Genomic DNA, 25,661 nt, shown 5'->3' with positions numbered 1-25,661 from the left:
GGGGTTGCCCGCACTGGAGCTTTTCCTGGGGTAAAGGTTTAAGAGTCTTTTAACTCGTTTGTTTTAGTTTTCTCTTTTTAAACACTTCTAACTGGCTACCAGAAGCTGGTGAATCCAATGCAACTTAGAATTACCCGCCTTGACCAGAGGGCGGAGCCTGACTGGGAAGGCTGGCGTCAGCCCTCACACACGGAGGAGAGAGCACACCTGCCCGGGCCTGATGGGCCACCTGAAATGGAGCCCCAACAAGGGCCGACAAGTGACCCCTGCCGGCAGGCGCATCGCCGGGTGTCTCACTGCTGCCCTCTGGTGGCTGGCACCCCAGAGCCGCAGCAGCCCAGCCCCAGCAGGGGACAGCGCCTGACCTGTGCCCCTCATCCCTGGGGACACGGGCCTCGCTCGGGTGGCTGAATTACCGAGTGCCGCTGTTCCCGGGAGGGAGGCATCTGTTCAGGGGGCAACTGAAGGGCTGGGCGTCGGGATGGCTGCCTGACCCCGACAATGCTGCTATGACCAGAAGGGTCCCTGTGGGCAGAGGGAGGGGGCGAGGCCACCCTGGCCCCTCAGGATGGCCTGCAAACGCCTCTCCTGCTGCCTGGAGAGTGGCTACCAGCATGTAGGGCCCAAAACTCCAAGGGGTGGCTGGCGTTTCTTGTGTGGGCTATAGGGTGAATGGGCGCCATCCACTGCCTGCTGCAGCCAGGGCCCCCCGGGGTGTCCCTGAGACCAGCAGAGTGGGCATCTCCCCGCCACTGGGTGAGGGCCTAGGACAACGCCAGGCCTCTGCCGCGAAGATGCCTGGGCCAGGGTCCGGGCGGGGATTTGGGGGTTCCCGCCAATGCCAGAGGAGAGCAGCTCACAGGGCCTGCTGGCCACACGGGCAGTGGGCTCCTGCCGACACCTGCTGTCTCCCGGCAGCAGTGCCGGTGTCCGCAGCCGGGGTCTGGGCTCTGTTCCCACAGTCACATCTGTCGAGGAGGCTGCATGTCCGCCGCACCCTCCCTCGGCGCCGGTCCTCTGACACCGTGAGACCACACGGGAGAGCTGTACTGGGTCCCTCTGCTCCTGCTGCGGAGCTCCCATGGACGCAGCCCTCAGCGGGCTCCCGGCTGCGCGCGCAGCCTCCCCGCGGCTCCTCCGCGAGCAGGAGCCTGGCTGCCGCTCCCGTCCTTGTTCACAGGAAGCAGGTGACATCTGTTTACATTTGAGTTCCTGCTTTAATCCAGGCTGCTGAAGAATAGTCAAGTTTTCACGTTGCTGAGCGTTCCTTCAAGAGCAAGTGAGAAACAATGGCCTCTAGGGCAAACGGTGATCAAGACAAGACCCTAGAGGGGGTGCCCCACCCTGAGGGCCGTGCAATCCGCCACAAGAGCGTCCTGGAGTCCCAGTGCCCCCTGTGAAAACCGTGGGAGGACATCAGAGCAAGCCCCGCAGACGACAGAATGAGGGGCGGGAGGACGCAGGTCACTGTCCACCGCCTCTCGCGTCCTCCAGGACAGAACTTGGGAGCACCAGACAGGCGTGGTCCCCGCAGAGCCCCCGCCCACCTGGGGGCTCACCTGGCGGGGAGGTGGGGCGAGCAGCAAAGGGTGCCTGCCCTGCGTGCCCTGCCCCTTCCCCTCCCACGGGCCTGGCTGGCCAGAAGCAAACACGTGCGACAGTGGAGAGTCACAGATGGGGGGTGAGAGAGCTGCCTGCTCAGCCTGGGACATGCTCCCGTGCCCCCCGCCCCCCTAGAGGCTGGGGTGGATCAGCACAGGAAACAGAAACCACTCGGGGCCTTAGAGCCCTCGGGGCTGCGCACGTGAGGCGAGGCGCTTCCGGAACCGCGGGCAGGGGGTCCCGGCCCACCTCCAGAAAGTACTTGCAGAGCAAAGCAAAACGACCCTCCACCGACAACAGCACCGCCACGGTCGACTCAAGACCCGGCAGCGCAGCGGGGCCGCAGGCCGGGAGCCCCTCCCGTGAGGCGCCTGCCGCCAAGCCGCTGCTGCTGGCAGAAGGGGAGCACATCCCCTTCCTGCCGTGGGCGCCCACGGAGAGCCCGCTCACCCCACGAGGGCTCCTCCCACGCCTCAGGGAGGCCACGTAGGAAGACGCACAGAGATGGCTTCTTGGGCTCCCAGGGAACGGGGTCGCCGTGCCAGGCAACGGGGGACCCACCAGCGCAACGCTGCGGGTCTCCAACCGTGGCCTGGCCTCTGTGCTAACAATACAACGTATTTCCAAGGTAACTGAGTCACGCCAGTTGACACAAGAAGAAATGCGCTGTATAATAATTTTAGACCTATGCAATATGACTAGAATGCTGAACAAGCAGCCAACGGCTAGCGCCCAGCATAAGGCAAGTCTGAGAATCATGCACCGTTCAAGTACTACACCGTCACTGCAATTTTCAAAAAATACAACGCCCACCTAACACACCACCTTCAGAGACATGGAAATAAAGAACAGGCTGGCAGCCACCTCACACCGACAAGTGCGTGGACGTTTAGGGGAAGGCGCTTCATCTGGTATATTAGACATCAAATGACGGAGTAATGGCACAATAATGAGGATGCGAGTCGAAGCTTTTCATGATAATTTAAAAACCATTCTGAAGTTTTCCATCATGTGGAAAAGCCTCTGCTATTAGGTCAAGGGCAACATTTGTTCGCATTACTTAAAGGTCATTAAAATACATCCTTAATCATAACATGTGGTTCATTACAAATAAAATTGCCTTTCGTTCAATAAAACTCATTAAATGTAAATGGTATTGTTTACTGCTATATGGATCTTTTGAAATAAATCAGCAAGTCATGATTTATTGAAAATTACTGTGACTCATTGTTGTTAATAAATTTGCCGGATCACAAAAGCCAGAAACACGTTTCCTGGAGTGCAGGGCGCCCGAGGCGCAAGCCTTCCCGGCCGGGCTGCAGCGAGCGGGCGCCACAGGCCTGCAGGGCCCTCCCGCTCTGCGGGCCGCAGCCCCCGGGAGGCTCCTCTTGGCGGGTCCTCCGTTCACGAAGAAAAGCCCTAACGTGTGTGGGCGTCCTCACGGCTGGGGTCCACGCTGGGGGCACGGCGCTCGCTGGTGATGGGACCGACAGCCAACGCCCCCGGGAGGGGTCCCCAGGAGGGACAGCTACGGGCGTGACCGCTTTAGATGAGCACCAAACTGCCCTGCCTGGATCCACACTAAAACTGCAGCTTGCCTTTCCATGAGAGAAATAGCTATTATTTTCTGTGACTTTTTTAAAAAATTAAGCAAGAAAATTAAACCCAAACTAAGTAGAATGAAGGAAATGAACAGAAATCAGTAACAGTGAAAATGAAGAGATAATAATCAATGAAACCAAAAGCAGTTCTTTGAAAGGACCACTGAAACTGATGAACCTTTGGCTAGACTCACCAAGAAAAAAGATGTGAGTTACCAATATTAAGAATGAAAGAAGTGTTGAGACCTGCAAACACCAAAAACAACAGTATGAATTTTGTGCCATTAAATTGGGCAACTTATATAAAACAAATTAATTCACTGAAAAGCACAAATTTCCAGTGAACAGAAAATCTGACTAACTCCAGAAAGTTAATCCAACAATTAAACACTTTCTCACAAATAAGCTCTTAGCCCGGATAGTTTAAGGGTGACTTTGTTCAGTATCTAAAAAAGAAATAACACTGCTCTTATCCCGAGTCCTTCAACAAAGCACAGGAGACGAACAGCCGCCCCCACCCAGTCAGTGTGGCCGCGCGACCCGCCTGGCGGTGAAGGCCCCGTGACCGACGCAGCGGGGACAAGCGCCCCTCCCGTGCACAGGCCCCAAAGCCCCCGCAAACACAAGCCAGCCAGACGCCGACCCTGCGCAGAGGACAACGGGCACGACCGGACACGGTCCGGCCGCCTAACGCGCAGGCAGCCCCACACGCCCGCCGAACCCCAGCGCCCCCGAGTCCCACCCCGGGACCCGGACGCCGAGGGCGGCCCCGCCTGCGGTGCACGCGGCACAAGCAGGCTTTCCCACCCAAAGCCGCCTGCCGGGGCCAAGGGGTCAGTCAGACCCGCGGCGCCCGGCTCCCTCCCGACCCACGTGGACCCGAGCAGAGGGGCCTTCTCAGAGGCTCTCAACCCTTCTTCACCGTCCGCTGAACGTCAGCCAATCACAGAAAATGAAGCTTCCCTCATTCAGATAAATACTACATGTAACACAAAATAAACACCAAATGACCGCAACTGTGGTTTTGTTAAAAAAAATAAAAACAGACGTCTACCAGTGGGGGAGATTCTTAGCCTTTGTGAGAGATCTGTAGCAGACATTGCTGAAAACACCCAAACCCCAAGTCCTGTTCTGCCTAATCCCACCCCTGCCGTTCTCCGGGGACAGAGGCCCAGGCGAGTCTGAGCGTGTCCTCCTCTCCCTCAGAGACACGGCCACTCCTCTTCCTCCAAACCAAAGAGGATGCCCCCGCCCCCGCAGAGGACGTGCTGAGTGCGCCAGCGGGGCCGCAGGGCCAGGGGCTGAGACCCATGCAGAGCAGGGTCCGAGCCAGACCAGGGCGGGGGCGGGGGCGGCAGCGGTCAGTCAGCAGTAGACAGACCCGTCGAACCCTCATCAGCGTTCTGTGTTGTAAAGATTACTCGATGGAGAGGGTTTACAAGTAAAAACAGAAAGGGTAAGAAAACAAAGGAAACCTCAGTGTCAGGCCAGTAGGAACATTCAAAACTACACCCAAAACAGGTTATGTGCTAAGACAGCACAGAAGTTATTTTGGCATAATTTTCAATGGTCCTTCTTTAGTAAAAAATAATGTATTTTAAAAATTATCAGTGCACTTGGTAAGTCGGTTGGAACACACAGCAAGTCACAGCCATACAACGGGCAGGCCGTGCGGCACGCTCACCCCCAGCGCCGGCAGCCTCTGCGTGCAGCTCACGGCCACTCGCAGCTTCCAGTCCGTCTCGCCGTCGAGCTGATCGGTGCGAATGAAACACGAGCCTTGGAAGTGGAGAAGAAAAGTTCCTGAGTTAGAGGTGCTTAAAAACCAAAATCACACAGCATAGTCAGACCCCGAAACCATATACCTAGAGAGTCCCATACACAAAATCCTTTAAAAGCCTTTATTTATCTGATTCACAAAACGAGTTTGCTGAAGAGATACAGGTCATTAACGATTTAATCCTTATCTCCTATTTGGTGTTCTTATCAAGGTTTAGTATTAATTGTGCTTTATTTTAGAAAAACTACACTGATCATTTCTATTTTTGATTCATGTTTTGATAACAAAACAATAAGCAAGTAATAAAAAATATTGAGTAATGTGAGATATGACTGTTAATAAAACGTCCAGGGCACCGGCACAGGGTCAGTAACAGAGGCGCCGGTAAAATGCTAGCACCACAGCCACTGCCATGGTGACACCCCTCTGCAACCGGGGGCAGGAAGAGGTGTCCACTCCAACAGCCCTCTGACCCCCGGGCGGTGCGACGGGACCACTCCTGGAACCCCCCTCAGAGGACAGCACATGCCACAGGCACGGCCTGACCCCCCCGGGGGGCCCTGACTGGGGCGATGGTGGTTCTCACTCGGAGAAACACACAGGGCAGAGTCACAAGAAACGGTCACGTGGCTTAGCCAGCACCCTGTGCGCATCCTGACGCTGACACGGACGCGCCAATCCCTGCCCCTCCCACCCCGTGGATGTCGGGACTGCAGAAGGGGCCACTGTGCGCCGCCGGCACGCTCTGCTCTCCTACGTGCCAAGTACCAGACGCTGCGCTCCGCCAACCAGCGTCCTCCCGACCCCTCACACGGCCGCAGCTGTGCCGGAAGCGTGCCGCGCCCGAGCCCTCACCAGCTGCACCTTTCCACGTAAACCAGCCTCCGCCACGGGCGTCTCCTCTGCCCCCGGGACCCAGGAGGCTCGCCGCGGCCAGGCCCCCTTCCCAGGCCGGGCAGCACCGACTGTGCGATCGCCTCGTTTGTTGCCCGAGACATCTCTGTGCGGCTGTCAATGCACATGCGTGTGATCATCCTACGTCCCTGTGTGTCCCGATGCGAGCCCTGAAAGCTGGCAAAAGGGCGGGGCCAGGCTCTGCCTGACAGGCACCCTGGAAGGTCGGCGCCTCGCCCTGCTCGGACCCGCTTTCTAACGTGGCCCAGGGCGGTGGCTCCGGATGATGTGAGCGTCTCTACAGGCGCCTCCATCTCAGACACTCTTGTGTTTCTAAAGGAGAAAGCCGATCTCTCTAGATCGCTGTAACTTATGAAACAGGGAAACAATATAGTTGCCTTTCTTCAAGAAAAGGACTTGCCTCACGTTAAATAATTATGTGCTAGTTTAAAAATTTACAAGAAATTGACGTGCTATCTATCTTCGATTACAGGAAGCATTGCTGCCATTGCAGTGACTGATAGGATTCGGAGAGCGAGAGACGGAGCGGCAGTGATCACAACATGGCCACCTGGACTTGTCTTACACAAACTGTAGCTACTAATTTTTTAACAGTGAGCCATGAGCTTCAGCTGACGCCAGCCAGGGCTCGGCAAGGATGAATTATTAAATCGGTCCGCTCATATCCTATTACGGGCTCCTTATGAATACTGGATTTTATTTTGTATAATTGACAAGAGTTGACAGGAAAGGACAGGTCTAATGACAATCAAACCGAGATCGAGCAGCGTGTGTCTGGCGGAGGAGAGCCGCAGCAGACGCTGATCCAGGGGCTGCGCGGACGCCATGGGACGCAGCGCGTGGGCCTGCCCTTCCCTGTACTGAGTCTCCCCGTGATAGCAGCTCGCAGCCTGCAAGAGCTCCCGAAGCCAAAAGCTCTGGAAGGAGTGGGCCACAGTGTGCGCCCAACAAAAGAAAAATAGACATTGACTGTGCATGTATAATACCAGATCGTGCGCCATCAAACTTAATTTCTAAATCATTTATATGACTTAATGACTCTGCATGAAATTTTTAAGCCGGTGGCAAGATGAATAGCACCACGGAGGGAATGGGGATGAGTGGTGTCGTCCCTGCCCTCGCCCCACTAACAAGTGACAGCTGAGCTATTGTGATACGGCCCAAACACTTAAACTATAATGCCATCACTTAGGAGGCAAGTGAAAAAGATATTGGCATTTATAAGAGATTGATGAAAATTGGTTCTCAAGCATTAATTTCTCTTAATACCACTAAAAGAACTGTGCACATTCAGGAGATATTTGATCTGAATTAAGAAACTGATGAAGCAATTGATTAATTGGAATTTAAGCCATCAGTCACCAGATCCATCAACAGCTTCATTTACATTCTAAACAATCAGCTGACGGCCCAATAGAATATCCTGTATTAATACACAGTCAATATGGCGCCACGAAGCGCCTCCCTGAGCCGCAGGGACAGGCGCCGGCAGCTACTGCCTGAGCTCGAACAGCCTGCGCAGGTCTCGGCCCCTCACGCTGCTAGGGCTTCAACAGTTCTGCTACGGCAGAGAGCAGGCTGCCGGGGTCTTCTGACCTCAAATTGAAAAGCAGTCATAGAATAATGGGAACAGTGTAGGTAGACACACCAAAAATCCTGACTATGTGCACTTCTGAAAACTAGGCAAATAAAACACAATTACTTAAAGTCATACAAATAGAATTTCCAAAGTTAAGAATCCGTAACTAAAAGCAATATTATGGCACAAATATTATACGGGGGGAGCTTTTGGTCTATTTAAAAAAAAAAAAAAAAAAAAAATTGGCATGAAACAGGTATCTGACATTTTAATATGAGTAACTAGTAGTTATTTTGTGTAACTTGATAGGAAAAAAACCTGAGAAATATAATAGAATCATAGGTTAAACAGACTACAGTAAAGTCCTAAACCTTCCAAAAATACATTAAATAAAAAATTTAGCATATATGTATACTATGTACATGTTTGTGGGTAAAAAAGAGATAATTCTAAGATTCTCAAGGAGATACTAATAAGCATCATCACCCTGCCCAGTAACTGTCCCCACAAAACAGAGCACAAAGCAAAATTATAGGGGAAAGAAGAAAAAGAAGACGTCTTTGAAACACGATCAATTCAGACAGAACACTATGATGAACCTGGAGTTAACGCAACAGAGTGTCTCACTTGCCCTATGTGCTCTATTCCGTTCCTGTCTTGCTCTCTTAACAACAGCGTAACAATGGCACAGTGGAAAGACCAGTAAGAGGCCAAAGGAGAACCTCCAAAACTGCGACCATCGTACTACCTTCTGCACAGCGTTCAGCTTCTCTGGCCCTCAGCTTCCTCCCCTGAAAAGCGGACACGTTCACCTTCCAGCTTTAGAATGCTGAACTTCCTTCATCTCTTATGTCTTAACACAATCTATATAATGTCTTTTTTAATTATCTAAAACTATTTCCATATGTAGGATAATATTCTTATCTTATGTATATTTTCAGGACAATCATTAAAAGGGCAATGAATATAAAAGCACCGTCCAAATGGACACATTTTTGTTACTCATTATAATGAATATATTGGATGGAGAAATAAAGGCAAATCTTAAGTATGTAATATCAGCAGGGATGGCAGTGTAAGGAAATCTCTGAAAATCCGTTTCCCCATCACTCTATGAGAACATTAGCAAGAACTGCCAAAAGCAAGTCATTCTGGGATATGGTAGAGATGCCTGACAGTCCCAGGTGCAGTTATTGCAGAAAAGCAACAAACGCAGCTCCGGGGGAGGGGGGTCGGGTGGCTGTGCGTTGACTCGCCCCGTTCCCAGGGCTCCGCCCCACGGAGAGAACCAACAGTCCAGCAGCCACTGAGGGCCCCAAACCCCGCGACAGGGAGCTGTGGCCCCTCAACGGGCAGGACTTGCCTAGACTTGACCGGATGCAGAGGTCATCCACCGAGAACAGCCGGGCTTTCCCCTGGGATGTTTGTCAGAACAATCAGTGGCCACTGCTTAGTGCTGGAGCTGCCCCAGGCGGTCATACCGCCAGGGCAAACGACAAGCCCAACAGAAACGTTGGAAGAGCTGGGGCACCGAGAGACAGAGGGGCTGTGGAAAGCGCCTGCCCGGTGCCGGCAGCCCCGAGGGCCGAGGGCCTGGGCAGCGCTGCCCGCGCCCGGGGGCCCTGGCCAGCCTGGAGGCTGTGCGCGGGCGCAGGAAGGGGAGGCGGGGGCGGGCGGCCTGCGGCAGGAGGACACTGGCTGTCTGGGGAGAGAAGCCCTGCCGCGCGGGTCCCTCGAGGGTGTTTCTCTCGCACACACAGTCCATCCGGCACCAGACGCAGAGGGGCTCTGCCATTTCAACAGGCAGCTCCCCAGGTGCCCTCACACCTGGGGCGTGGGCCCGGCCGCACAGGGGAGAGAGGGCAGGGGGCTGCCAGGGTAACGGCACGGCCAGGAATGGGCCGCACGGCTGCCGGCCGCCCCTACAGCCAGCCTGCAGGGCCCGGCACCGCCTGCCGGGACAGGGTTAAAGGGAAACCGAGGGGAAATGCAGCCCTCTGGCCTGTGCCCCACGGGGAGACGAAACCTCCCGTGAACCATCGCGTGAGGGAGCACGCGGGCCAGCGCACGCAGGCTGCCCGGGGAGTCAGCGCAGCTGGGCCGTTGCTGGCAGCCTCACCCACCAGCGTGGATAACCATCACTACAGGTGGTGAAACGGAGAGGCACTTTCCCTCTTTCTCGTGACTTGAAATGTCACTTCAAAACCTGCCACTTAGCCCTGGCCGAGTGGCTCCGTTGGCTGGAGCACCGTCCATACACCACAAGGAAAAAGGGAACCGACCGCGTGAAAATGCAACCATGTCCTTTGTAGAGTCTCATGCTGCTAATAATAATACATACGCTGAGCTTCCTATAAAAATATTGTTCATTTATTCAACACAGTGGGAAACGTAGGGCAGGGAGAACTTTGGACAGCGGCTGCTAAGGCTCCAGTCACCTTAGGGACGATGGAATGTGTGACCTCCTGGCGAGGTCCTGTAATGAAGACGGGCCACGGCAGACTGGCCTGCGGGGTTTTCGATCTCCAGCAACAGTTTTCTGACCATATGAGGCTTCCGTCTCACTACCTCTTACTTCCCCTTTTCCACCCACCTGTTAAAGCTCGGGTCAGGAAAACGTCCCTTTTCCTGGGGAGCCCACTCCAGCTCCCCTGGGCAAACCACTGGGCCCCGCCCGCCTCCCTCACATGTCTTTTCACTCCCCGGTGTCTGCACGGCACAGCACGGCCGCCGCCCCCGCACGCACCCCCACGGACACGCCGCTCAGGGGCTCTGCCGGCTGCACTGGGCTCTGCCCCCTCTCGTGCCCTCAGCGCCACATGGTGCCTGGTGCGTGGTAAGTGGTAAATAAATGGGGACTGAATGAATGAATAAAATTGCAAATGCAGAATAGCAATCAAATTTCCAGTAACATCACTTAAGTACTTAGATAGCGACAGGGATATGAATGAAAGCACTCATCTGATACATAGGTTCTGAAAAGAGTCTATTTTTTAAACAAACACATAGTAACATCACTCTTTTAAATATCAACAGTTAAGTGTAATTTAGAAGTTAATGAACTTAATGATTTACCAAAGAAAACTTTTTATATTTTTCCTTTCAAAATGAAAATTAAGATGTCAAAATACCAAGTCACCAACAATGTAAATGAAAATAAAGATACCTGCTTTTTCTGACGTCCTAAGAAACACCATGTCCGATGGAATTCTTTGATTCTGTAGAGAACAGAAAATGTTAATTATCTATATGAATGTTTATAAATTTACACTATTTCATTCCCAAGCAGAAATAGCTAATAAAAACATCTAAAATGTTAAAATTTATATTGAAGCAATTCACATTTATAACATACTAAAAATGAATATTTTGATTCATGTGTTAGTTGGACCTTTAAGATTTTTCCCCACTAATGAACCAGGGGAATGGTATTCAGTGATGGCTTAAAAACTGCTCCATTTCTGAGAAATGTTAAATGTTGCCATTTCGGTGGCCTCGGTTGTACCTTAACTCATAATATAGCACCTACTACCTTATAAAAAATTGCCTCCTCCCTGTTACACTAAATGACCGTAGACAGTGAGGACCACATTATTCCAATGCCTCATACGAAACAGAGCCTATCATAAATAAAACACTTAATAAATTTTGAAAGAATGAATGTTCAACTGAGCAACCAAGGATACATTCCCCCAAATTGAGGAGGCAGTCTTTTATAAAGCAGAAAAGGAAAAATAACTCAAACATACTGTATGGCATGTAAAAACATTTATTTAATCATTATTATTAATAACCTATCAAGTGGGAAAGCTGCATCAAACTGAAGAAAAGTACATAATTAAAGATATCTCACATAAGTTCATGGATCATTTATACTTTCTGAGACCTCCACGAAGATTTACCTACACACGATGTAAGAAATGGACTGTCTGTCTGTTCTGCCGGTTGGCTCCGTTTGTGCCTCAGAGGCCACCTGTGAGTGCGATCACGTGGTGCTTGTCTTTCTCGGACTGACTCATGCCACTTAGCATAGCGCTCCCCACGCTCACCCAGGCTGTGGCAAAGGTTGAGAGAGAGAGAGCAGGCCGACAGCTGTGGAGGGGGAGGCCGGACGGACTGAGCAGAAAGAAGAACCTCATGGGCACGGACAGCAGCGGGGCGGGGCGGGGGCCAGAAGCGGGGTAAACCGTGGCGGACGGAGGCCTGACTTCGGGCGAACGCACCGCACGGCACACAGGTGACGGGCTGTGCCACTGTGCGCCCCAAACCTGTATGATTCCGTCACCCCATGTCACCCCAATTAGTTCCATAAAAAGGAAACTAAACGGACTGTCTAGTCAGCAAGCAATAAAAATCAAGTATAAGTTGTAAAGGGACAAAGCTACTTGTTTCTAACATGAAGAAAGAACAGCCCGCTCCGAGGCAGGGAAGAAGTCACAAAGGAAATCAGAAAATACTGTTAACTACCTAGTAATAGAACCTCAACACATCGAAATATGTGGAACACAGCCAAAGCCAGGAAAACGCCAAGAGGAAAATGCACACACTAGAAAAGGGAGGCTAAAAATACAGAAATCAAAGAACAATATATCCATTTGAAAGCAGGAAAGAAAAAAAAAAAAGCAGCCAATGAGCCAGAGAAAGTACCAGATATAAGCAAATACAAGCACAAAAATTAATGACACAGAAAGAAAATATTTCTCAAATATGCCCAATTGAGTAATAAGAAAAAACTAATGATAAAATAAACTAATAAAAGTTGGGCAAGCCTTCTAAAAAACTGTAAAATATTACTGAGATAAATTAAATAAAACCTAAAAATATACAATGTATCATGTTCTGAAACTAGAATATACGGTATTGCAAAAATGTCAAGTGTCCGTAAATTGACCTATATATTCAATAAAATCTTGCCATGTTTTCTGGTGGGAATTGACAAGGTGTTGCTACTATTTACAGGGAAATACAAAGGCCAAGAACAACCAAGACAAATACAAGAAACATGGAGAGCTGAACTGACAACACAGCAAAATGAAAGGACCACTTCAGGGCGAGGAAGACAAGGCCGGGTCTCCCTGAGGAAGAGAATGCGTTCGTTCCATCCAAGTGAAGCAGAGGCTCCATAAGGACTCGATTTGTGAGGAAGACGAGCCCGCAGACCAGTGAGGAGCGGGTGGCCTTCTCAAGAAGTGGTGCTGAGAAAACTAGATGCTCACGGTGGGTAGGGGAAAGGGTATCTGACCTCTGCTTCAATCTAAAAACAAAAATCAATTCTATATGAATTCTATTTCTAAATGTCTAAGTCCAAATAACAAAAATCCTAAACAATAATAAAGAATATGTTCACACTTTGGAAGGGAAGAAGACGACTCCTTCCCCACCATCAAAAATATTTTTAAAAACTATAAATAAAAAAATTACCAAAGTAGACCTCATTAAAATTAAGGATTTCTGTTCAGCAAAGCATATCAGGAAGGGAAAGACGCTTGCGACAGGAAGGACCCGCGCCCAGGACACAGACCCGCGAGCTGGCAAGGGAAGGGGGGCTGACTCAGGGGACAGACGGCAAGCGACAGCGACCGGCCCTTCCTACGTAAGACAGACGTCCAACTGCATCCACTTCGAGGAAACGCACAACAAAGCCCCACCTGCTGTGCACAGATCGGACACGCTGGCAGACAGAGGGAGCAATGGGGATCTTACACACGGCTGGGCAGAGTATCCAGTGGCGTGGAACACGTGCACCCCCCAAGCCCCAACCCCACACAGGTGCCGATGCGGCAGCTGTGGGCGCACAGGAGGGAGCCCTAATGGCTAACGCAGCAGCAGCCCAGATGCCTGTCAACAGCAGACCCGACAAGGGGGACTATGGGACCACGAAGCAATGATGTGCAGCTGCGCACAACAGAACGCGAGGACCTCATTAAAGGCTGTGGGACAGAAGAGCACCCACCACTCACACCCCCAGTCCATGGGGTTTTCTGGGCGCCCAGGTCAAAAACCCATTAACTGTTAAGTCGACGGCTTTCCTTCTGGACATTCGACTCTGGATCACCAGGACTCTGCATGAGGGTTTGAGATGGAGAAATGCCAATATTCCAATTTTGCTCAGTTTTAAAAAATTATATTTACTGCTGAGTCCCTTGTATTTCCATATAAACTTTAGAAGCACCTTGCCAATTTCTGCAAAGAGGTCAGCTGGGTAGTTGAATGGGGCAGGGGCTGGTGGGGGGCCGGACAGCTGTCACTGAACCTGCAGGCCAGCTTCGGAGGACGTTGTGACAACAGCAACACTTCCAGTCCATGAACGTGGGACGTCTTTCCATTTACTTACAACCTCTTTAATGCATTTCAATACTTACAGCTTTCAAATACAAGGTTTGTACTTCTTTTGTTTATTCTTGAAAAATACTTCTATTTTATTTGTAAGTATTTTTTATGCCATTGTAAATGAAATTCTTCTCTTAATTTCACGTTCGAACCATTACTCTTTATCCTCTTATCATGTTTTACTTTCTATGAGGCACTCATAAATAAACGAGGTGACTTTAAATAATCATTGGATGCCTTTACTTGCCCTCCTCTCGAGGCTGTGGACAACCTGAGAGGATTCCGGACGCGACAGACTGGGGTCTGAGGTGCAAGACTTTCTTCAACCATCACCAGCTGGGATACCTGGACTGTTTCTGATTTTTGGCTATTTTGAATAATGAAGGTACAAACAGTCACGCAAAGGCTTTGTGCCAACTCAAAGTAACATCTCTCTGTGATGAAGACTTAAAGAGTTCAATTGCTGGGTGACCTGCTATTTACATATTTAGCTTTTAAAAGGACTAATAATTTTCCAGAACTGTAATACTTGATACTCCCACAAGAAATGTAGCGACCCCTCTTCTTTCACATCACTGCTGGTATTTGGTGTTGGCACCGGTTTTCATTGCAGTCATTCTGCTCCGTGTGACGTTTCATTGTATTTGATTTACATTTCCAGGAGATCAACGACACAGAATATCTTTTCATGTGCTTATTTTCTACTTGTGTATGTTCCTTGGTGAAATTCGCTTTATATCTTTTGACCATTTTCTAATTAGATTTTTTATTACTGTTGACTTTTAACAGTTTTTATATATTCTATAGACAAATCCTCATCAGATACATAGTTTACAAATATTCTCTTCTATTTTGTCGTTTGTTCCTCCGTTATATTGACATGTATTTCACGAAGCGGAGATTTTAATTTTAATGAGATGCAATGTATCAAACTTTTTCAGTCTTTGATGCATTGTGCTTTTGGTGTGAAGTCTAACGGCTAATTTCCTGGCCTAGAGGCCGAGCATTTTTTCCTAGATTTTTCTAGAATGTTCACAGTTCTGTGGTTTACGTGCACATCCGAGACCTGCTGCGGCTGAACTGACGAGGCCCCGCGCGGGCGGCCCAGCCGCCAGAGGCGGCCCCGCACCCCGCGGAACCGCTCCGCGGGGTCACACCCCGGGGGCGCGCCTGGGCGGGTCCCGCTGCGGCTCCGTCCTCCTCCCCCGCGCTGCGCACGTCTCCACGGAGCGGCCGTGGCCTGGGGAAGACAGAGCCTTCTCCCTTCACGCGCCCGCCCAGGCCGCTTCCGCCACGTAGGGCCTGGGCCTGGCCAAACCGGCCTTAGAACGCGCTTATTTTGTTCACAAAACCACCCCCTCGCGCTTTTGACAGCAGCGCATGGCCTGCAGGCCGGCTCTAGGGCGGTCCCGCCGGCGGCCGCCGAGGCCGCTGCTCCGCGCCACGGGCGCCCGGCTTGCGCAGGGAGCGGCCCGGCCCCGCGGTGCGCCCCGCAGGGACCCCGCGATCTCACCGCGGGTGGCGCCGCGGCCTGGGGCTGCCGCGCGGCTTCCACCCTGGCCTCCAGCCCCACACGGCGCGCGGCAGCCGCTCAGACAGCGTCCACGCGCCGGCCCGGGGTGCGGAGGCCTCGGCCCGAAGCCCTGCGCCTCAGGCCCGCGTGCTGCCAACGGCCCCGTGGGGCCCGCGGCCGACGGCGCCCGGAGCGGGGCGGCGGCGCCCGGGGCCGCGACCGCAGAGGCTGCGAGAGAGCCGGCGGGCCGGGCCTGAGGAAAGCCGCCCCAGCCCGTGCGGCCGCGGCCCGAAAGCGCCCGCGGAGGCAGCGGTGGCCGGGAAGGGCCGAGGCCGGCGACGTGCGCTGCGGGCCAGCGTTTACTTCCACCCAGTTCCGTGAGAGCGAGCGCGGCCCTCGCGCCCCCGGGACCCGCACGCCAGCTGGCACCAAGGGCTCAGCGGCTCGGCAGGAGGCCTTGATAAAACGTGCCGTTTAATAACTTCACAAAGTTGTACTTGAGCCTTAACAATGAGGGAGCGGTTGCCCCGCGGGTCGCTGCTCCTCAGGGAAGACTGTGCAGAGGCGAGCCGGCCCCCAGCGGCCCGCGCAGCCCCGCCCAGCCCCGCCCCCGGCAGGGCCCCGCCCCCGGCCCCGGCTGCCCCGCCCCCGGCCCCGGCTGCCCCGCCCTGAGCCACGGCAGGGCCTCCCCTCTGGCTGCTGTGAGCGTTTTCTGATGGTTTCTTCCCACTCTGACCTACCCTTTCTTTTTCTGATCCTCTTTTACTTCCGTTTACCTTTCCTTCTCTACACATTACTAACTATAAAAATTAACTCTTATTAACCGTAAGAATTACTACCCAATACTTTTGTGTAATGTTGCTGTCTGTAAAAGGAAGTTCTAAAAGCTGAACTGTATTTTACTATAGATACTATTTACTATACTATTACAGTAAAAATAATACTGCTTACTATAAAGTCTAATACAATTTTTTGGTAAAATCAATGAATTCTGATAATGCAACATTAAGTGGTTAACACGTCTTATTTTCTAGACAAAACATAACTTCACCTACACACACTGAAATGTACTTTAGCAAAATAAGATCATACCAAAAACTCTTGATTATTTTTCATGTACAGCAAATCTTACGCAACAATGTTAAGATTTAAAACAGATACACCATTTCCTTCATCTTCACAAGTTACTTGCAATGACACTGAAAGGCAGTAATTGGCATATACATGTCGAAAATATATTAAAAATGCATCAACCTTTTCCACTATGATGAGGTCTCCAACTTGTATGTCTGAACTCTTAACTTGCACTTTACCTTAAAAAAAAAAAGAAGAAGTACAATCAACTTAAGGAAACAACAGCACCAGAGTTAAACTTTCAATCGATAAACAATATTTTAGAAATAACTTTTGGGGGGAAAAAACTTTAGATATTTATCTCTACCTATACTTTCAAAATAAATTATTTCAGATAGGCAAGTCACTAACAGTGAACTTCCCTTAGCTCCCAAATACAAGTAACGACCCCACAGAAACCCCCCTGGGAATGCGGAAGGGGATTCCACCCGGAAGGTTCTTACCAACCTGCCACCCTTGCAGGTGTGAGCCAAGCTACAGGGATGAGAAACACAGCTCAGGGCAACAATCTGAGGACTAACAGCCAGTCGCAGGGAGTTGAAGGTCGCGACATCAACACTGAACGGCCCCGACTGGCAGAGAGCTCACAGGACAGAGGGACGAAGGGAGCCAGACGGGGCCGCCCTCCCCAGGAGCATCACAGACGGGCGGGATGCAGGCGAGGCTGCGGCTTCCCGGCCGACGGAGGTCCCCCGCCTGACCTGCTGCGCGGGTGCCGCCCCGCACGCACTGACCGCGCTCTCCACCTATGTCTAGTGCCTGCTGGGGAGACGGGCCCCGTCTCGCAGAGCGGACGGCGCGTCGCTGGGCCGGCCGGACCCCAGGTTCCCGCTCCCTGCGTCCTGTCCCTCCGTCCCTGCTCCTGCCCGGCTCCCTTCCGGGACCAGCAACAGCCTCGTGGGTCTTCACATTCTCGTCCCTGCTGCTTCAGTAGCAGCAGGGGCCCGTGTCTTTGATGTTCAGTGTGCCCGGAGAGCTAATGGGGAGGGGGGGGGTCGAGGGGCTCGCGGCACCCTGGACACCTGGCGTCACGGCCCCCCCAGGGGCCTTCAGACAGACCACTCTCGTGTCAGGAAGCCTGGTCTCCCGAATGCCGCCTCCAGGAGCTGAACCGCAGCGACATCCAACTGTCCTAAAGTCTGTCTGAAGGCATCGCTCGATGTGCCTTGTAAATACTGCCATATTTGTCCTGCTCCTCAATGACAGGACAAACACCGAAGGGCTGGAGCTCCTTCCAGTCACAGCACAGCGATGTTCTTCAGGACTGTGTGTGCAGCAAGTCTTAAGTCCGCAACTGATAAGCAGGTCTCTATTAACAGGCAGAAAACAGCCACGAAAGACTACCTGTTTTACTCATTTTTCCCTGGGCCACTTCAAGCCTCCTGTCTGCCCCCGCCCCGCGCGCTCAGGGTGCAGCGCGGGGCAGCAGAGACCGCGCCTCGCGCCCGCAGAGCCCCTCTGGCCATTCGCCTCTCCTCTGCTCCTGCCCCCGCCCCGCTGCCCCTCCTGCTTCTTCCACTGCCTGAGACAGACAAGTACCAAAGAAGCAGCCATGACTTTTTAAATAGTATTTTGAAACAGAAAACATATCCTTTTTTGACTTCTTAATCGAGATTTTACATTTCTGAAAGTTATTATCCTCACGTGATAACAAAATTTATACTTACTAGCCTTCAATTTCAGGCATTAGGTAGTGATTGCTATTCATTTCAATGCCACTCACTTGCAATTCTCCGGTAAGGAAAACAGCTCGCGGGAAAGCGCACTGCGGAAAGGCCTCCCTGCTAATGCCGTCCCGTGACTGAGACAGAAGGCCACACAGTGTGGAGGCCGGCCAGCTCAACCGTCAGCTTCACACAGGCGCTCGGAGCACGCGCTCCTAAAACGACTTACCCTGCGTTCAGGGGGGCCTGTGTCCTTCACGGCCTTTGTCGCAAGGGCGCACGGACCTTCCCTCTGTCTCCCCAGGACCGGGGCACTGGGCGGGGAACAGGAGGAGAACCGCCCGCCCTCGCGCAGCAGCCCACAGGGACGCCCGCGCGCCGCCCGCCGCCCTCCTCCACCCGCGCTGAGCGGCCACACCGCCACAAGCGCTGCGTGAGCCGAGCCACCCGCTGGTCCCGGTGAAACCCCGGTACCAGAGTTGGGGGACACTGGCAACAACAGAAAGTCCTACGTGTGACGAGTCGCAGCATATATGAAACACAACCGCCACCAAGCAACAGGGCCACCAACCCCAAGTGTTCATGAAATGGGCACATAAAATTTAACAACATTTAGAAGCAAGTTCTAAATATAGTAACAATCACACTTTGACACATATGCCAGTGTTTAAACCCCTAACTGCTTCTTAAACACATCCAATACAGCTCACTGCCAAGCACCCTCCCAGGAGGTCACGCATCGCCAGCCTTGTCCTTTCGGATACAACCGTGAAGGGTGAGTGCCACCGAGTGAGGCGGCAGCAGGCCCCTCCCGAACCTGCCCCAGAGAAGCCTCTCCATCAGCTCCTGACCCAGCGTCAGGGCTCCCGGCCACCGCGGGCGGGCCTGGCAGCTTCTTCCCACAGAAAGGAAGCGCTCACGTCCCCCGTCGTGGGGGCCGAGGTGCAGGGGACCCTCCCCGGACCAGCGCTGCCTGCGCCTCGCTCACTGTGACTCTGGCTGGGCGCCTGGACAAAGAGGACGCACCACAAGGTGGTCTCCAGCCTGAACATTTCCCTCCTTCAACGCGGATTTCAAACTAACTGGTTGAAAAGACTACGGATGGCGAGTCTCCCCACCAGAAGCCTTCGCAATGGGACCCTTACGTAGAAGATCGCTCAGACTTGCTTCGCTGCGTGCAGGCTCGTCGCAGCGGCCCCGAGGAGCCGGCCAGCTGCACTGGCCGTCTGCGCTTCCCGTCCCTGCCGCAGCTGCGCCCAGCCGCCAGCCCCCCACCGCACGGCAGGCAACCCCTACACGCGAGACGCCCCCCTTTCCCTGAGACCGCACCCTCCCCAGGCCTCGTGGATCGCACAGCGAATGGTGCCCCAGGGCGCCCCGCGGGCAGCACGGCACGCGCCCCTCCACGCAAAGCGAAGCACGAGGACCGCCGACCGCCTGAGACGGGGCCCGGCTCTCATCGCCGGCACCTCATCAGGGGGCACAGCTGGACGTGCTTGGAGGACGTCGGTCTGCAGCCCCCGGCGCACACCCCAACGCGGCCACGTCAGAGCGGCAGGAGGTGCCGGGCCCACGCCGCCCGGGGTCGGCTCCGGCGGTGAGAACATACCCTGCGGGACACACCTGACTGCACGAAGGTTCACCGAGTGGGATGGAAACGTAGGGATTTCTCACTGCCCAGCCCCACGCCCGCTGGCTGCCTGGCTGACCTTTGTCACGCGGGCAGGAGCGGCCCCCCCCCCCCACTCTTGACGTGGGCGTGGAGGGAGGAGCCCAATTTAACACAGATGATGATGCAAAATGGAGAGTTAGGAAATGAGTGATGAGTACATTCATTTACATACACAAATAAGCTATTTAAAAAGAGATCTATACTCTGAAGGAAAAACAAAATATCGCTAAGAGGAATTAAAAGACCTAAATAAAGGGAAAGATGTCTCATTTATGGGCCAGATAATTACTGAGATGTCAATTCTCCTCCAAATTTATCTACAGATTCAGTGCAATCCCAATCCCAAGCCCAGCGGCTCTGTTATGGAAATGAATTCTAGGTCACAGGGAAACGCAAAGGCCCTGGACTACCCAAGACGACCCCGGAAGCGGAGAACAATTCCTGATTCCAGGACTAGTACAAAACAGCAGTGATCAGAAGAGCATGGAATGAGCAGAAAGACAGGCAAACAGGCCAGAGGGACGAAAGAGGATCCAGAATTCAACCCACACGTGAAAAACAACTGATTTCTGACAAAAGTGTACGGCAATGCAGGGGGAAGGATTACTAGTTCCAAAACTGGTGCCAGAAACACCTGGGTGCCCACATGCAAGAAAAGCACTCACACCCGCACCTTCTCCCCACACAAACCCTGACTCAAAAGGCATCTCCCCCTCCACCCCCCGGACGGCATGAGCAGCCCGCCAGGCCAGCAGCAAGGCTGCTGGGTGAGCAGCAAAGCGACCCACAGCGGGCACGGCTCCCCTGGCCAGGCTGGCGAGTCGACACCGCTGCCTCCTGAGCGGCCGGGGTGGGGAGCAGAGGCGCGGGCGCCCGCCACGGGGCCTTAGCTGGCTGCTCTCTGACCGCGGCCCGCAGGCCGACAAGGGCTCGCACCCGCCCCTTGAGCTCCTCGCCGCCTCGCTCTCTGCGCCGGCCCGGTGCCTCCGTGAGCCAGCGCTGCTGAGCCTGGGCACAGCAGGGCCCGGAGCGCGGAGCCCGCCGCCCCGTGGCCGACGGCACCCCAGAGGCATCGAGCGCCCTGAGGGGAAGGCCGGGCACTGCCCCACACGCGCGTGCGTGCGTGCACACACGCACGACTCTCCTGTGTGTACGGAGAGGGCCCGGGTCGGCCAGCCGGCTTTCAGTCCTATTTCACGTGCTCCAGGCTGTCACCCCCAAACAATGTGACAAAAGGCACCAGCTGTACAAACACCATGAGGAAACGAATTCAGAAGCCCTCTCAGGGTGACTGAGAGGACATGCGCCACGTGGGCACTGGGTTTACCCCTGGACGCCTACACGCAGGCGTCCGGTCCTGAGGACGTGCACCCGGTCCTAAGGGCGGAACAGGTGAAATGAGAAATCTAAAGCGTGTGCCGTGCCTGGCGTGTATGACAGGCAATGAGCGCCACCGTGTAGTAGGAACACAGTAACATATGCTGGACATTCCTAAACGGACACTGGAATGGACTCTCGTCAAATGCTGCTGAGACCACAGGCAAGAAAGAGGGCTTCCGTCGGCTTCGGAACAGGGGCGACTGGAGATGGACACGTGAAAGCCGGGCAGGTGCCCCAAATGCCTGCTCTGCCCACATGACGCAAACGCCCACAGGTGACTCCACATGCCCAGGACGGCAGTTCCCCACGCTGCCACACGCGGGCGGACCGGAGACAACAGCGCGTCAGCCCGGCTTGTGCGCACGAGGCGCAGCTATCGGCTGTCGGCCCCGCCGGCGGGAGGTGCCGCGCACTGGCACGCGGGCGGCGGGGCCGTCTGGGGGCACGGCTGTCGCAGACCCTCCTTGCCCAGAAGGAGAGACTCGCTCACGGAGCCGGCTACGTGCACCGTTTCCACTGTGAAAGTGCGTGCGATGCACAGAAAATCCATGGAAGGCTCTGAAGGGGGGTTTAAAAATCTCCTCGTTTTTAAAGGAATAGTTACGGCTCACAAACGAAGTAAATTTTACGCAAAGATGACAGCATTTCAGAGACATTTTATAAATTTTTCACTGAGAAACAACAGAGAGGATCACAAACACGCAACAACACAGGGCCGGCCGCACAGGCGGAGGACGCGCGGCCACACAGGAGTGCGGGGCAGAGCCCCACTCGGTGCTGCCCGTGGGGAAGGCACCTTTCGCACCAGGAAACTGCAGCGCCAGGGACAGGCGACTGCGGGAAGTTCTCCCACGTTCCCTCCCACACACTGGATCCACGTCAGGTTCAAGACAGCAGATCTTCTTCTCTCTCCCCTACGTTTCAATACTTGACAAAGAATAAACGAGAAAATGCCAGAACTCTTCAGAGAAATACCTAAGATGTACTGGAAAATAACATCTATCACAAAAAACCACAGAACAGAATTCCACTTCTAATTAAATTTCATTTCTAAATACAACGTTTCATGGCGGCTTCGGGTTTAACGGGGCAAGACACACACAGTGGCGGACGTGGCAGCACGGCTGAGATCTGGTGGAGGATCCAAATAAAAACAAATAAACAAAGACCTCCAAGTTCGTCCTGTTAGAATGGATGCTGCATGAGCTCTTTGGAAGCCCAGTTCAAAACTTACTCCTGTTTGAATCCCATGAGGTTATCACAGTGCCTAACACACAGTGAGTACTTAGTAAATATTTGTGGAATTGAATTGTGAACTAGCCAACTGGATAATTACCAAGGCATACAATTTATACACCTCTCTGTAGAAATAGGAGAAAAACTCAGGATTGATTCCAGGAACCTGAAAACAGAATGCCGCGCAGTCCCAATGCCTCCTCCCGGGGCGGGCACCTTGCCGGAGCGCTGCACCCCGCCGAAGCGCTGCACCCCGCCCCCCGCCTCCGCCCCCCACTGCCCACGAGGAGACAGCGAAGGACACCACTGGGCCTAAGCTCAGAGACAGGGAGGAAAGGAGCGGCAGCAGACGTGAAAGATGCCCACACAAGAAAGAAGCTGCTCAGGCAGCAAAACAAAGAGCTAACTAAACCCGTCCGGTGTTCAGCGAGATCATGTATCAGTCAAAATATCCTCCACTTCCAAACAAAGTGCCTTTAGCAAACTTGAAAGAGGAAGCGGCTTTCAAAAAAAAAGAAAGAAAGAAAAAGCCCGAGAAGCAAACCACAGACCGCTTTCCCAGGGAGCCTCTGCGGGGCGGGCCGCAGAAGCCAAGCAGGGAACTCCCAAGCGCCGTGACAAGGACGCAAGGAGCCACACAGGGCACGGCCTCCACGCCCCCGAGGAGCGGGCGTCGGGAACGCTGGAAACCAGCGCTGAGCAGCAGCAACAGCACAACAGAGTTTGAACCGTGCCCGGTAAGCGCAGGCCTGGATCCGCCTCTATGCCAGGCTTCCCTCGTCCCCGGCTTGCATCCGAAGCACCTGCCGCAGGCCAGGCGCCCCAGGCGGAAGCGGGGTCAGACTGTCCAGGGTGCAGCCTGGGATCCCCCAGACATGTGACTGAGGGTGGGCTATTCAGCGTGTCCCTCAGGCGTCTCCTCCGTAACGTGGCAACGCCGCCAGCCCGCCTGGGGTGGCGGTGACGCAGATGTGTGTTACGAGTGTCATCTGACGCACACGAGAATTCACAAACAGTAAAGATTTCCAACTGCGTGTAAACAATCATTTCATAGATCACCAGCACAAAATGTTTTTTCTTAAAGTATTTTTAGTTCAAATAGCACACAAGTGAAAGGACATACCATCAGTATGTCTTCCTCAACATCTCACACCATTTTCAGGGGGAATCGACAGGAGGTGAAGCCAGCCACCCTAAAATGAATCGATTCCAGGGCACCCAGCACGTGCCCGGTGCCACAGAGCCACGCACAGCACCGCTGGCGCCGTCCCCCGGAGGGGCCCTCGCCCTGCCCCCGCGGCCACGGCCCGCTCTCCCGTCACCTCGCCGGCCCTGCACGCCTCTCAGTGACCGCACGGTGGGCGGCCTTCCGTGCCCCCCTCCCTTGGCTCAGCCGAGCGCCGTGTTTTCGAGGTCCGCCCACGCCGCGCTGTGTCCATTACACGTTCTGGCTGAACGACAGCCCAGCGCGCGGACGGACCACAGTTCTGTTTACCTGCTTCTCCCTGGGCGGGCGCTGGGGTGGCTGCTGCCTCCGGCCGCTGTCAGTGGCGCTGCGGCGAGCCCAGACATGTGCGGCGCCGCTTGCGTCCCTGTTTCCAGTTCTAAGTTTATCTGTGGCTGCTTTAGTTTCTCCTTCATTTCTGAACAGTAGTTTTTTGTTTTCCTAATCCTCATCCAAGGACATATCATCACTGCTTTTAGAGAGAGGGGAAGGGACAGGGAAACACTGGCTGGCTGCCTCCCGTGCACATCTGGACCGGTGCTGGTGAGCGGCCAGACTGCGGCTCCCAAACGCCAGCTCCAGGCCCGCGCCCTGACCAGGCACCGGACCCACTGCCTTTCGGCTACAGGGCTTGCGTGACAGCTCCACTGGCTACGGAACTCCTGCCGGACGGGGGCTTCTTTCACTGTTTGTGAAACGCCGCTGTGCTTCTCCTGCGCGCGTCCCGTCCTCGCGTCGCAGACCCTCCCCGGGGCGCACGGCTGCGCCCACTGCTCCCTCGGCCCTTGGGCTGCACCTCGGCCCGACGGCCGTGCACCCCGGGCGGCTCCCGCTGCACCTGCTTTTCCGGGAGCTCCCTGGGCTCCCTGACTCTGCAGGTTCACGCCCCTTGTGGGGTGCAGGAGGCCAACAGCCATCACTCCCTCAGGTCTGCCCGCCCTTCCTCCTCCTCGGCTCCAGCGTCCCAGCCCGTGCGCCCTCGGGGGCCTGCCCCCCCTGCAAGCCTGCTCGGTCGACGGGCCCGCAGGAGTGCCCCACGCGCGGCTGGGGGGCACGCGAGGGTCTCGCCCAAGATGGACAGCATCTTGAACGTTTCACCTAAAGTGTCGGATGCTGTACTTCAGTGTGATATTGTTATCTTACAGAATTACATGGTTGTGATTTTGTAATAAAACATTTTTATGTAATGACACGGGGGCATTATTTGTGCCAGACCGTGTATTTATTTTTCTAACTCTTCCTCCTGGCTCTGCAGATGGGACATTTCCTGGGACCCAGGCTCAAGTTCACCGCCAGTTCTTCTGTTGACTCTCATATGCTGCTGAAATGCACTGGTGATTTTTTTTTCCTTTTAATTTATTGTACTTCTCATCTCCAGATTTTTCTTTTGTTTTTTTCCAAATAATTTCTATCATTTACTGACATTCTCTACTTGTTCTTACATCATTCTCCTGACACCTTTCATCAATTCGTTTCCTTTAGCTCCGGGAGCTTATTTAAGGTGGCCGATGGGAGTCCTTGCCTAATGGGTCCTCAGGGTGCCTCCTGGGAATGGGCCGCACTTTGTGGCACATGTGGTAGCCGTATGTGCAGTCACTTCTCTAGACTCACTTTATAACGTGTGTATTCTCTGTCATCTGGGGTCTCTGAAAGAGATTTCCTTGCATGTAAGAGGAGGGAAGGAGGGAGGGCGCTGCGGGGAGAAAGGAGGAAGAGAGGGAGAGGAATGAAGGCGGGGAGGAGGGAAGAGAGGAGGGAAGAGAGGAGGGCCCGTGCGGACGGCCTCGGGGGCGACGGCTGCGGTGCCTGCCCAGCCTGCCCCCTGCTCGCCACGGGCCCAGGGGCCGGCCAGAGGCTGAGGCCTCCCGGGGCTTTTCAGAGCATGCGTCCAGCTCCAGCCTTGAAAACTGTTTCAAAATTCCCCTGTAAGCGCGGGCACCTGTGAATGCCCTGATTTCCCGAAGAAATTCTCTCGCCCACCCTTTCTGCCAGCACTTGGCGCCACTGTCGGCCTCGACGGCTTCTTCCGC

At 53.9% G+C, this 25,661-nt stretch overlaps 1 protein-coding gene across 1 annotated transcript in view; it reads right to left on the bottom strand.

Annotated features, from left to right (window-relative positions):
* ATP9B (ATPase phospholipid transporting 9B (putative)) overlaps positions 1–25,661 on the bottom strand; it is a 114,353-nt gene that overhangs the window by 62,863 nt on the left and 25,829 nt on the right. The window contains exons 6-8 of the mRNA XM_054583795.1: positions 16,575–16,633; positions 10,644–10,695; positions 4,888–4,982 (exon numbers count right to left, since the gene is read on the bottom strand). Of these exons, the coding sequence (XP_054439770.1) occupies positions 4,888–4,982; positions 10,644–10,695; positions 16,575–16,633 (206 nt within the window). The remainder of the gene's footprint in view (positions 1–4,887; positions 4,983–10,643; positions 10,696–16,574; positions 16,634–25,661) is intronic.

Source organism: Pteronotus mesoamericanus, unplaced genomic scaffold (assembly GCF_021234165.1).
Source record: "Pteronotus mesoamericanus isolate MK-2021 breed Mesoamerican mustached bat unplaced genomic scaffold, CSHL_Meso_final contig_74, whole genome shotgun sequence".
NCBI classification, from domain to species: Eukaryota; Metazoa; Chordata; class Mammalia; order Chiroptera; family Mormoopidae; genus Pteronotus; species Pteronotus mesoamericanus.
The sequence above is the reverse complement of the archived record's forward strand: the minus strand, read 5'-3'. Positions and strand labels throughout refer to the sequence as shown.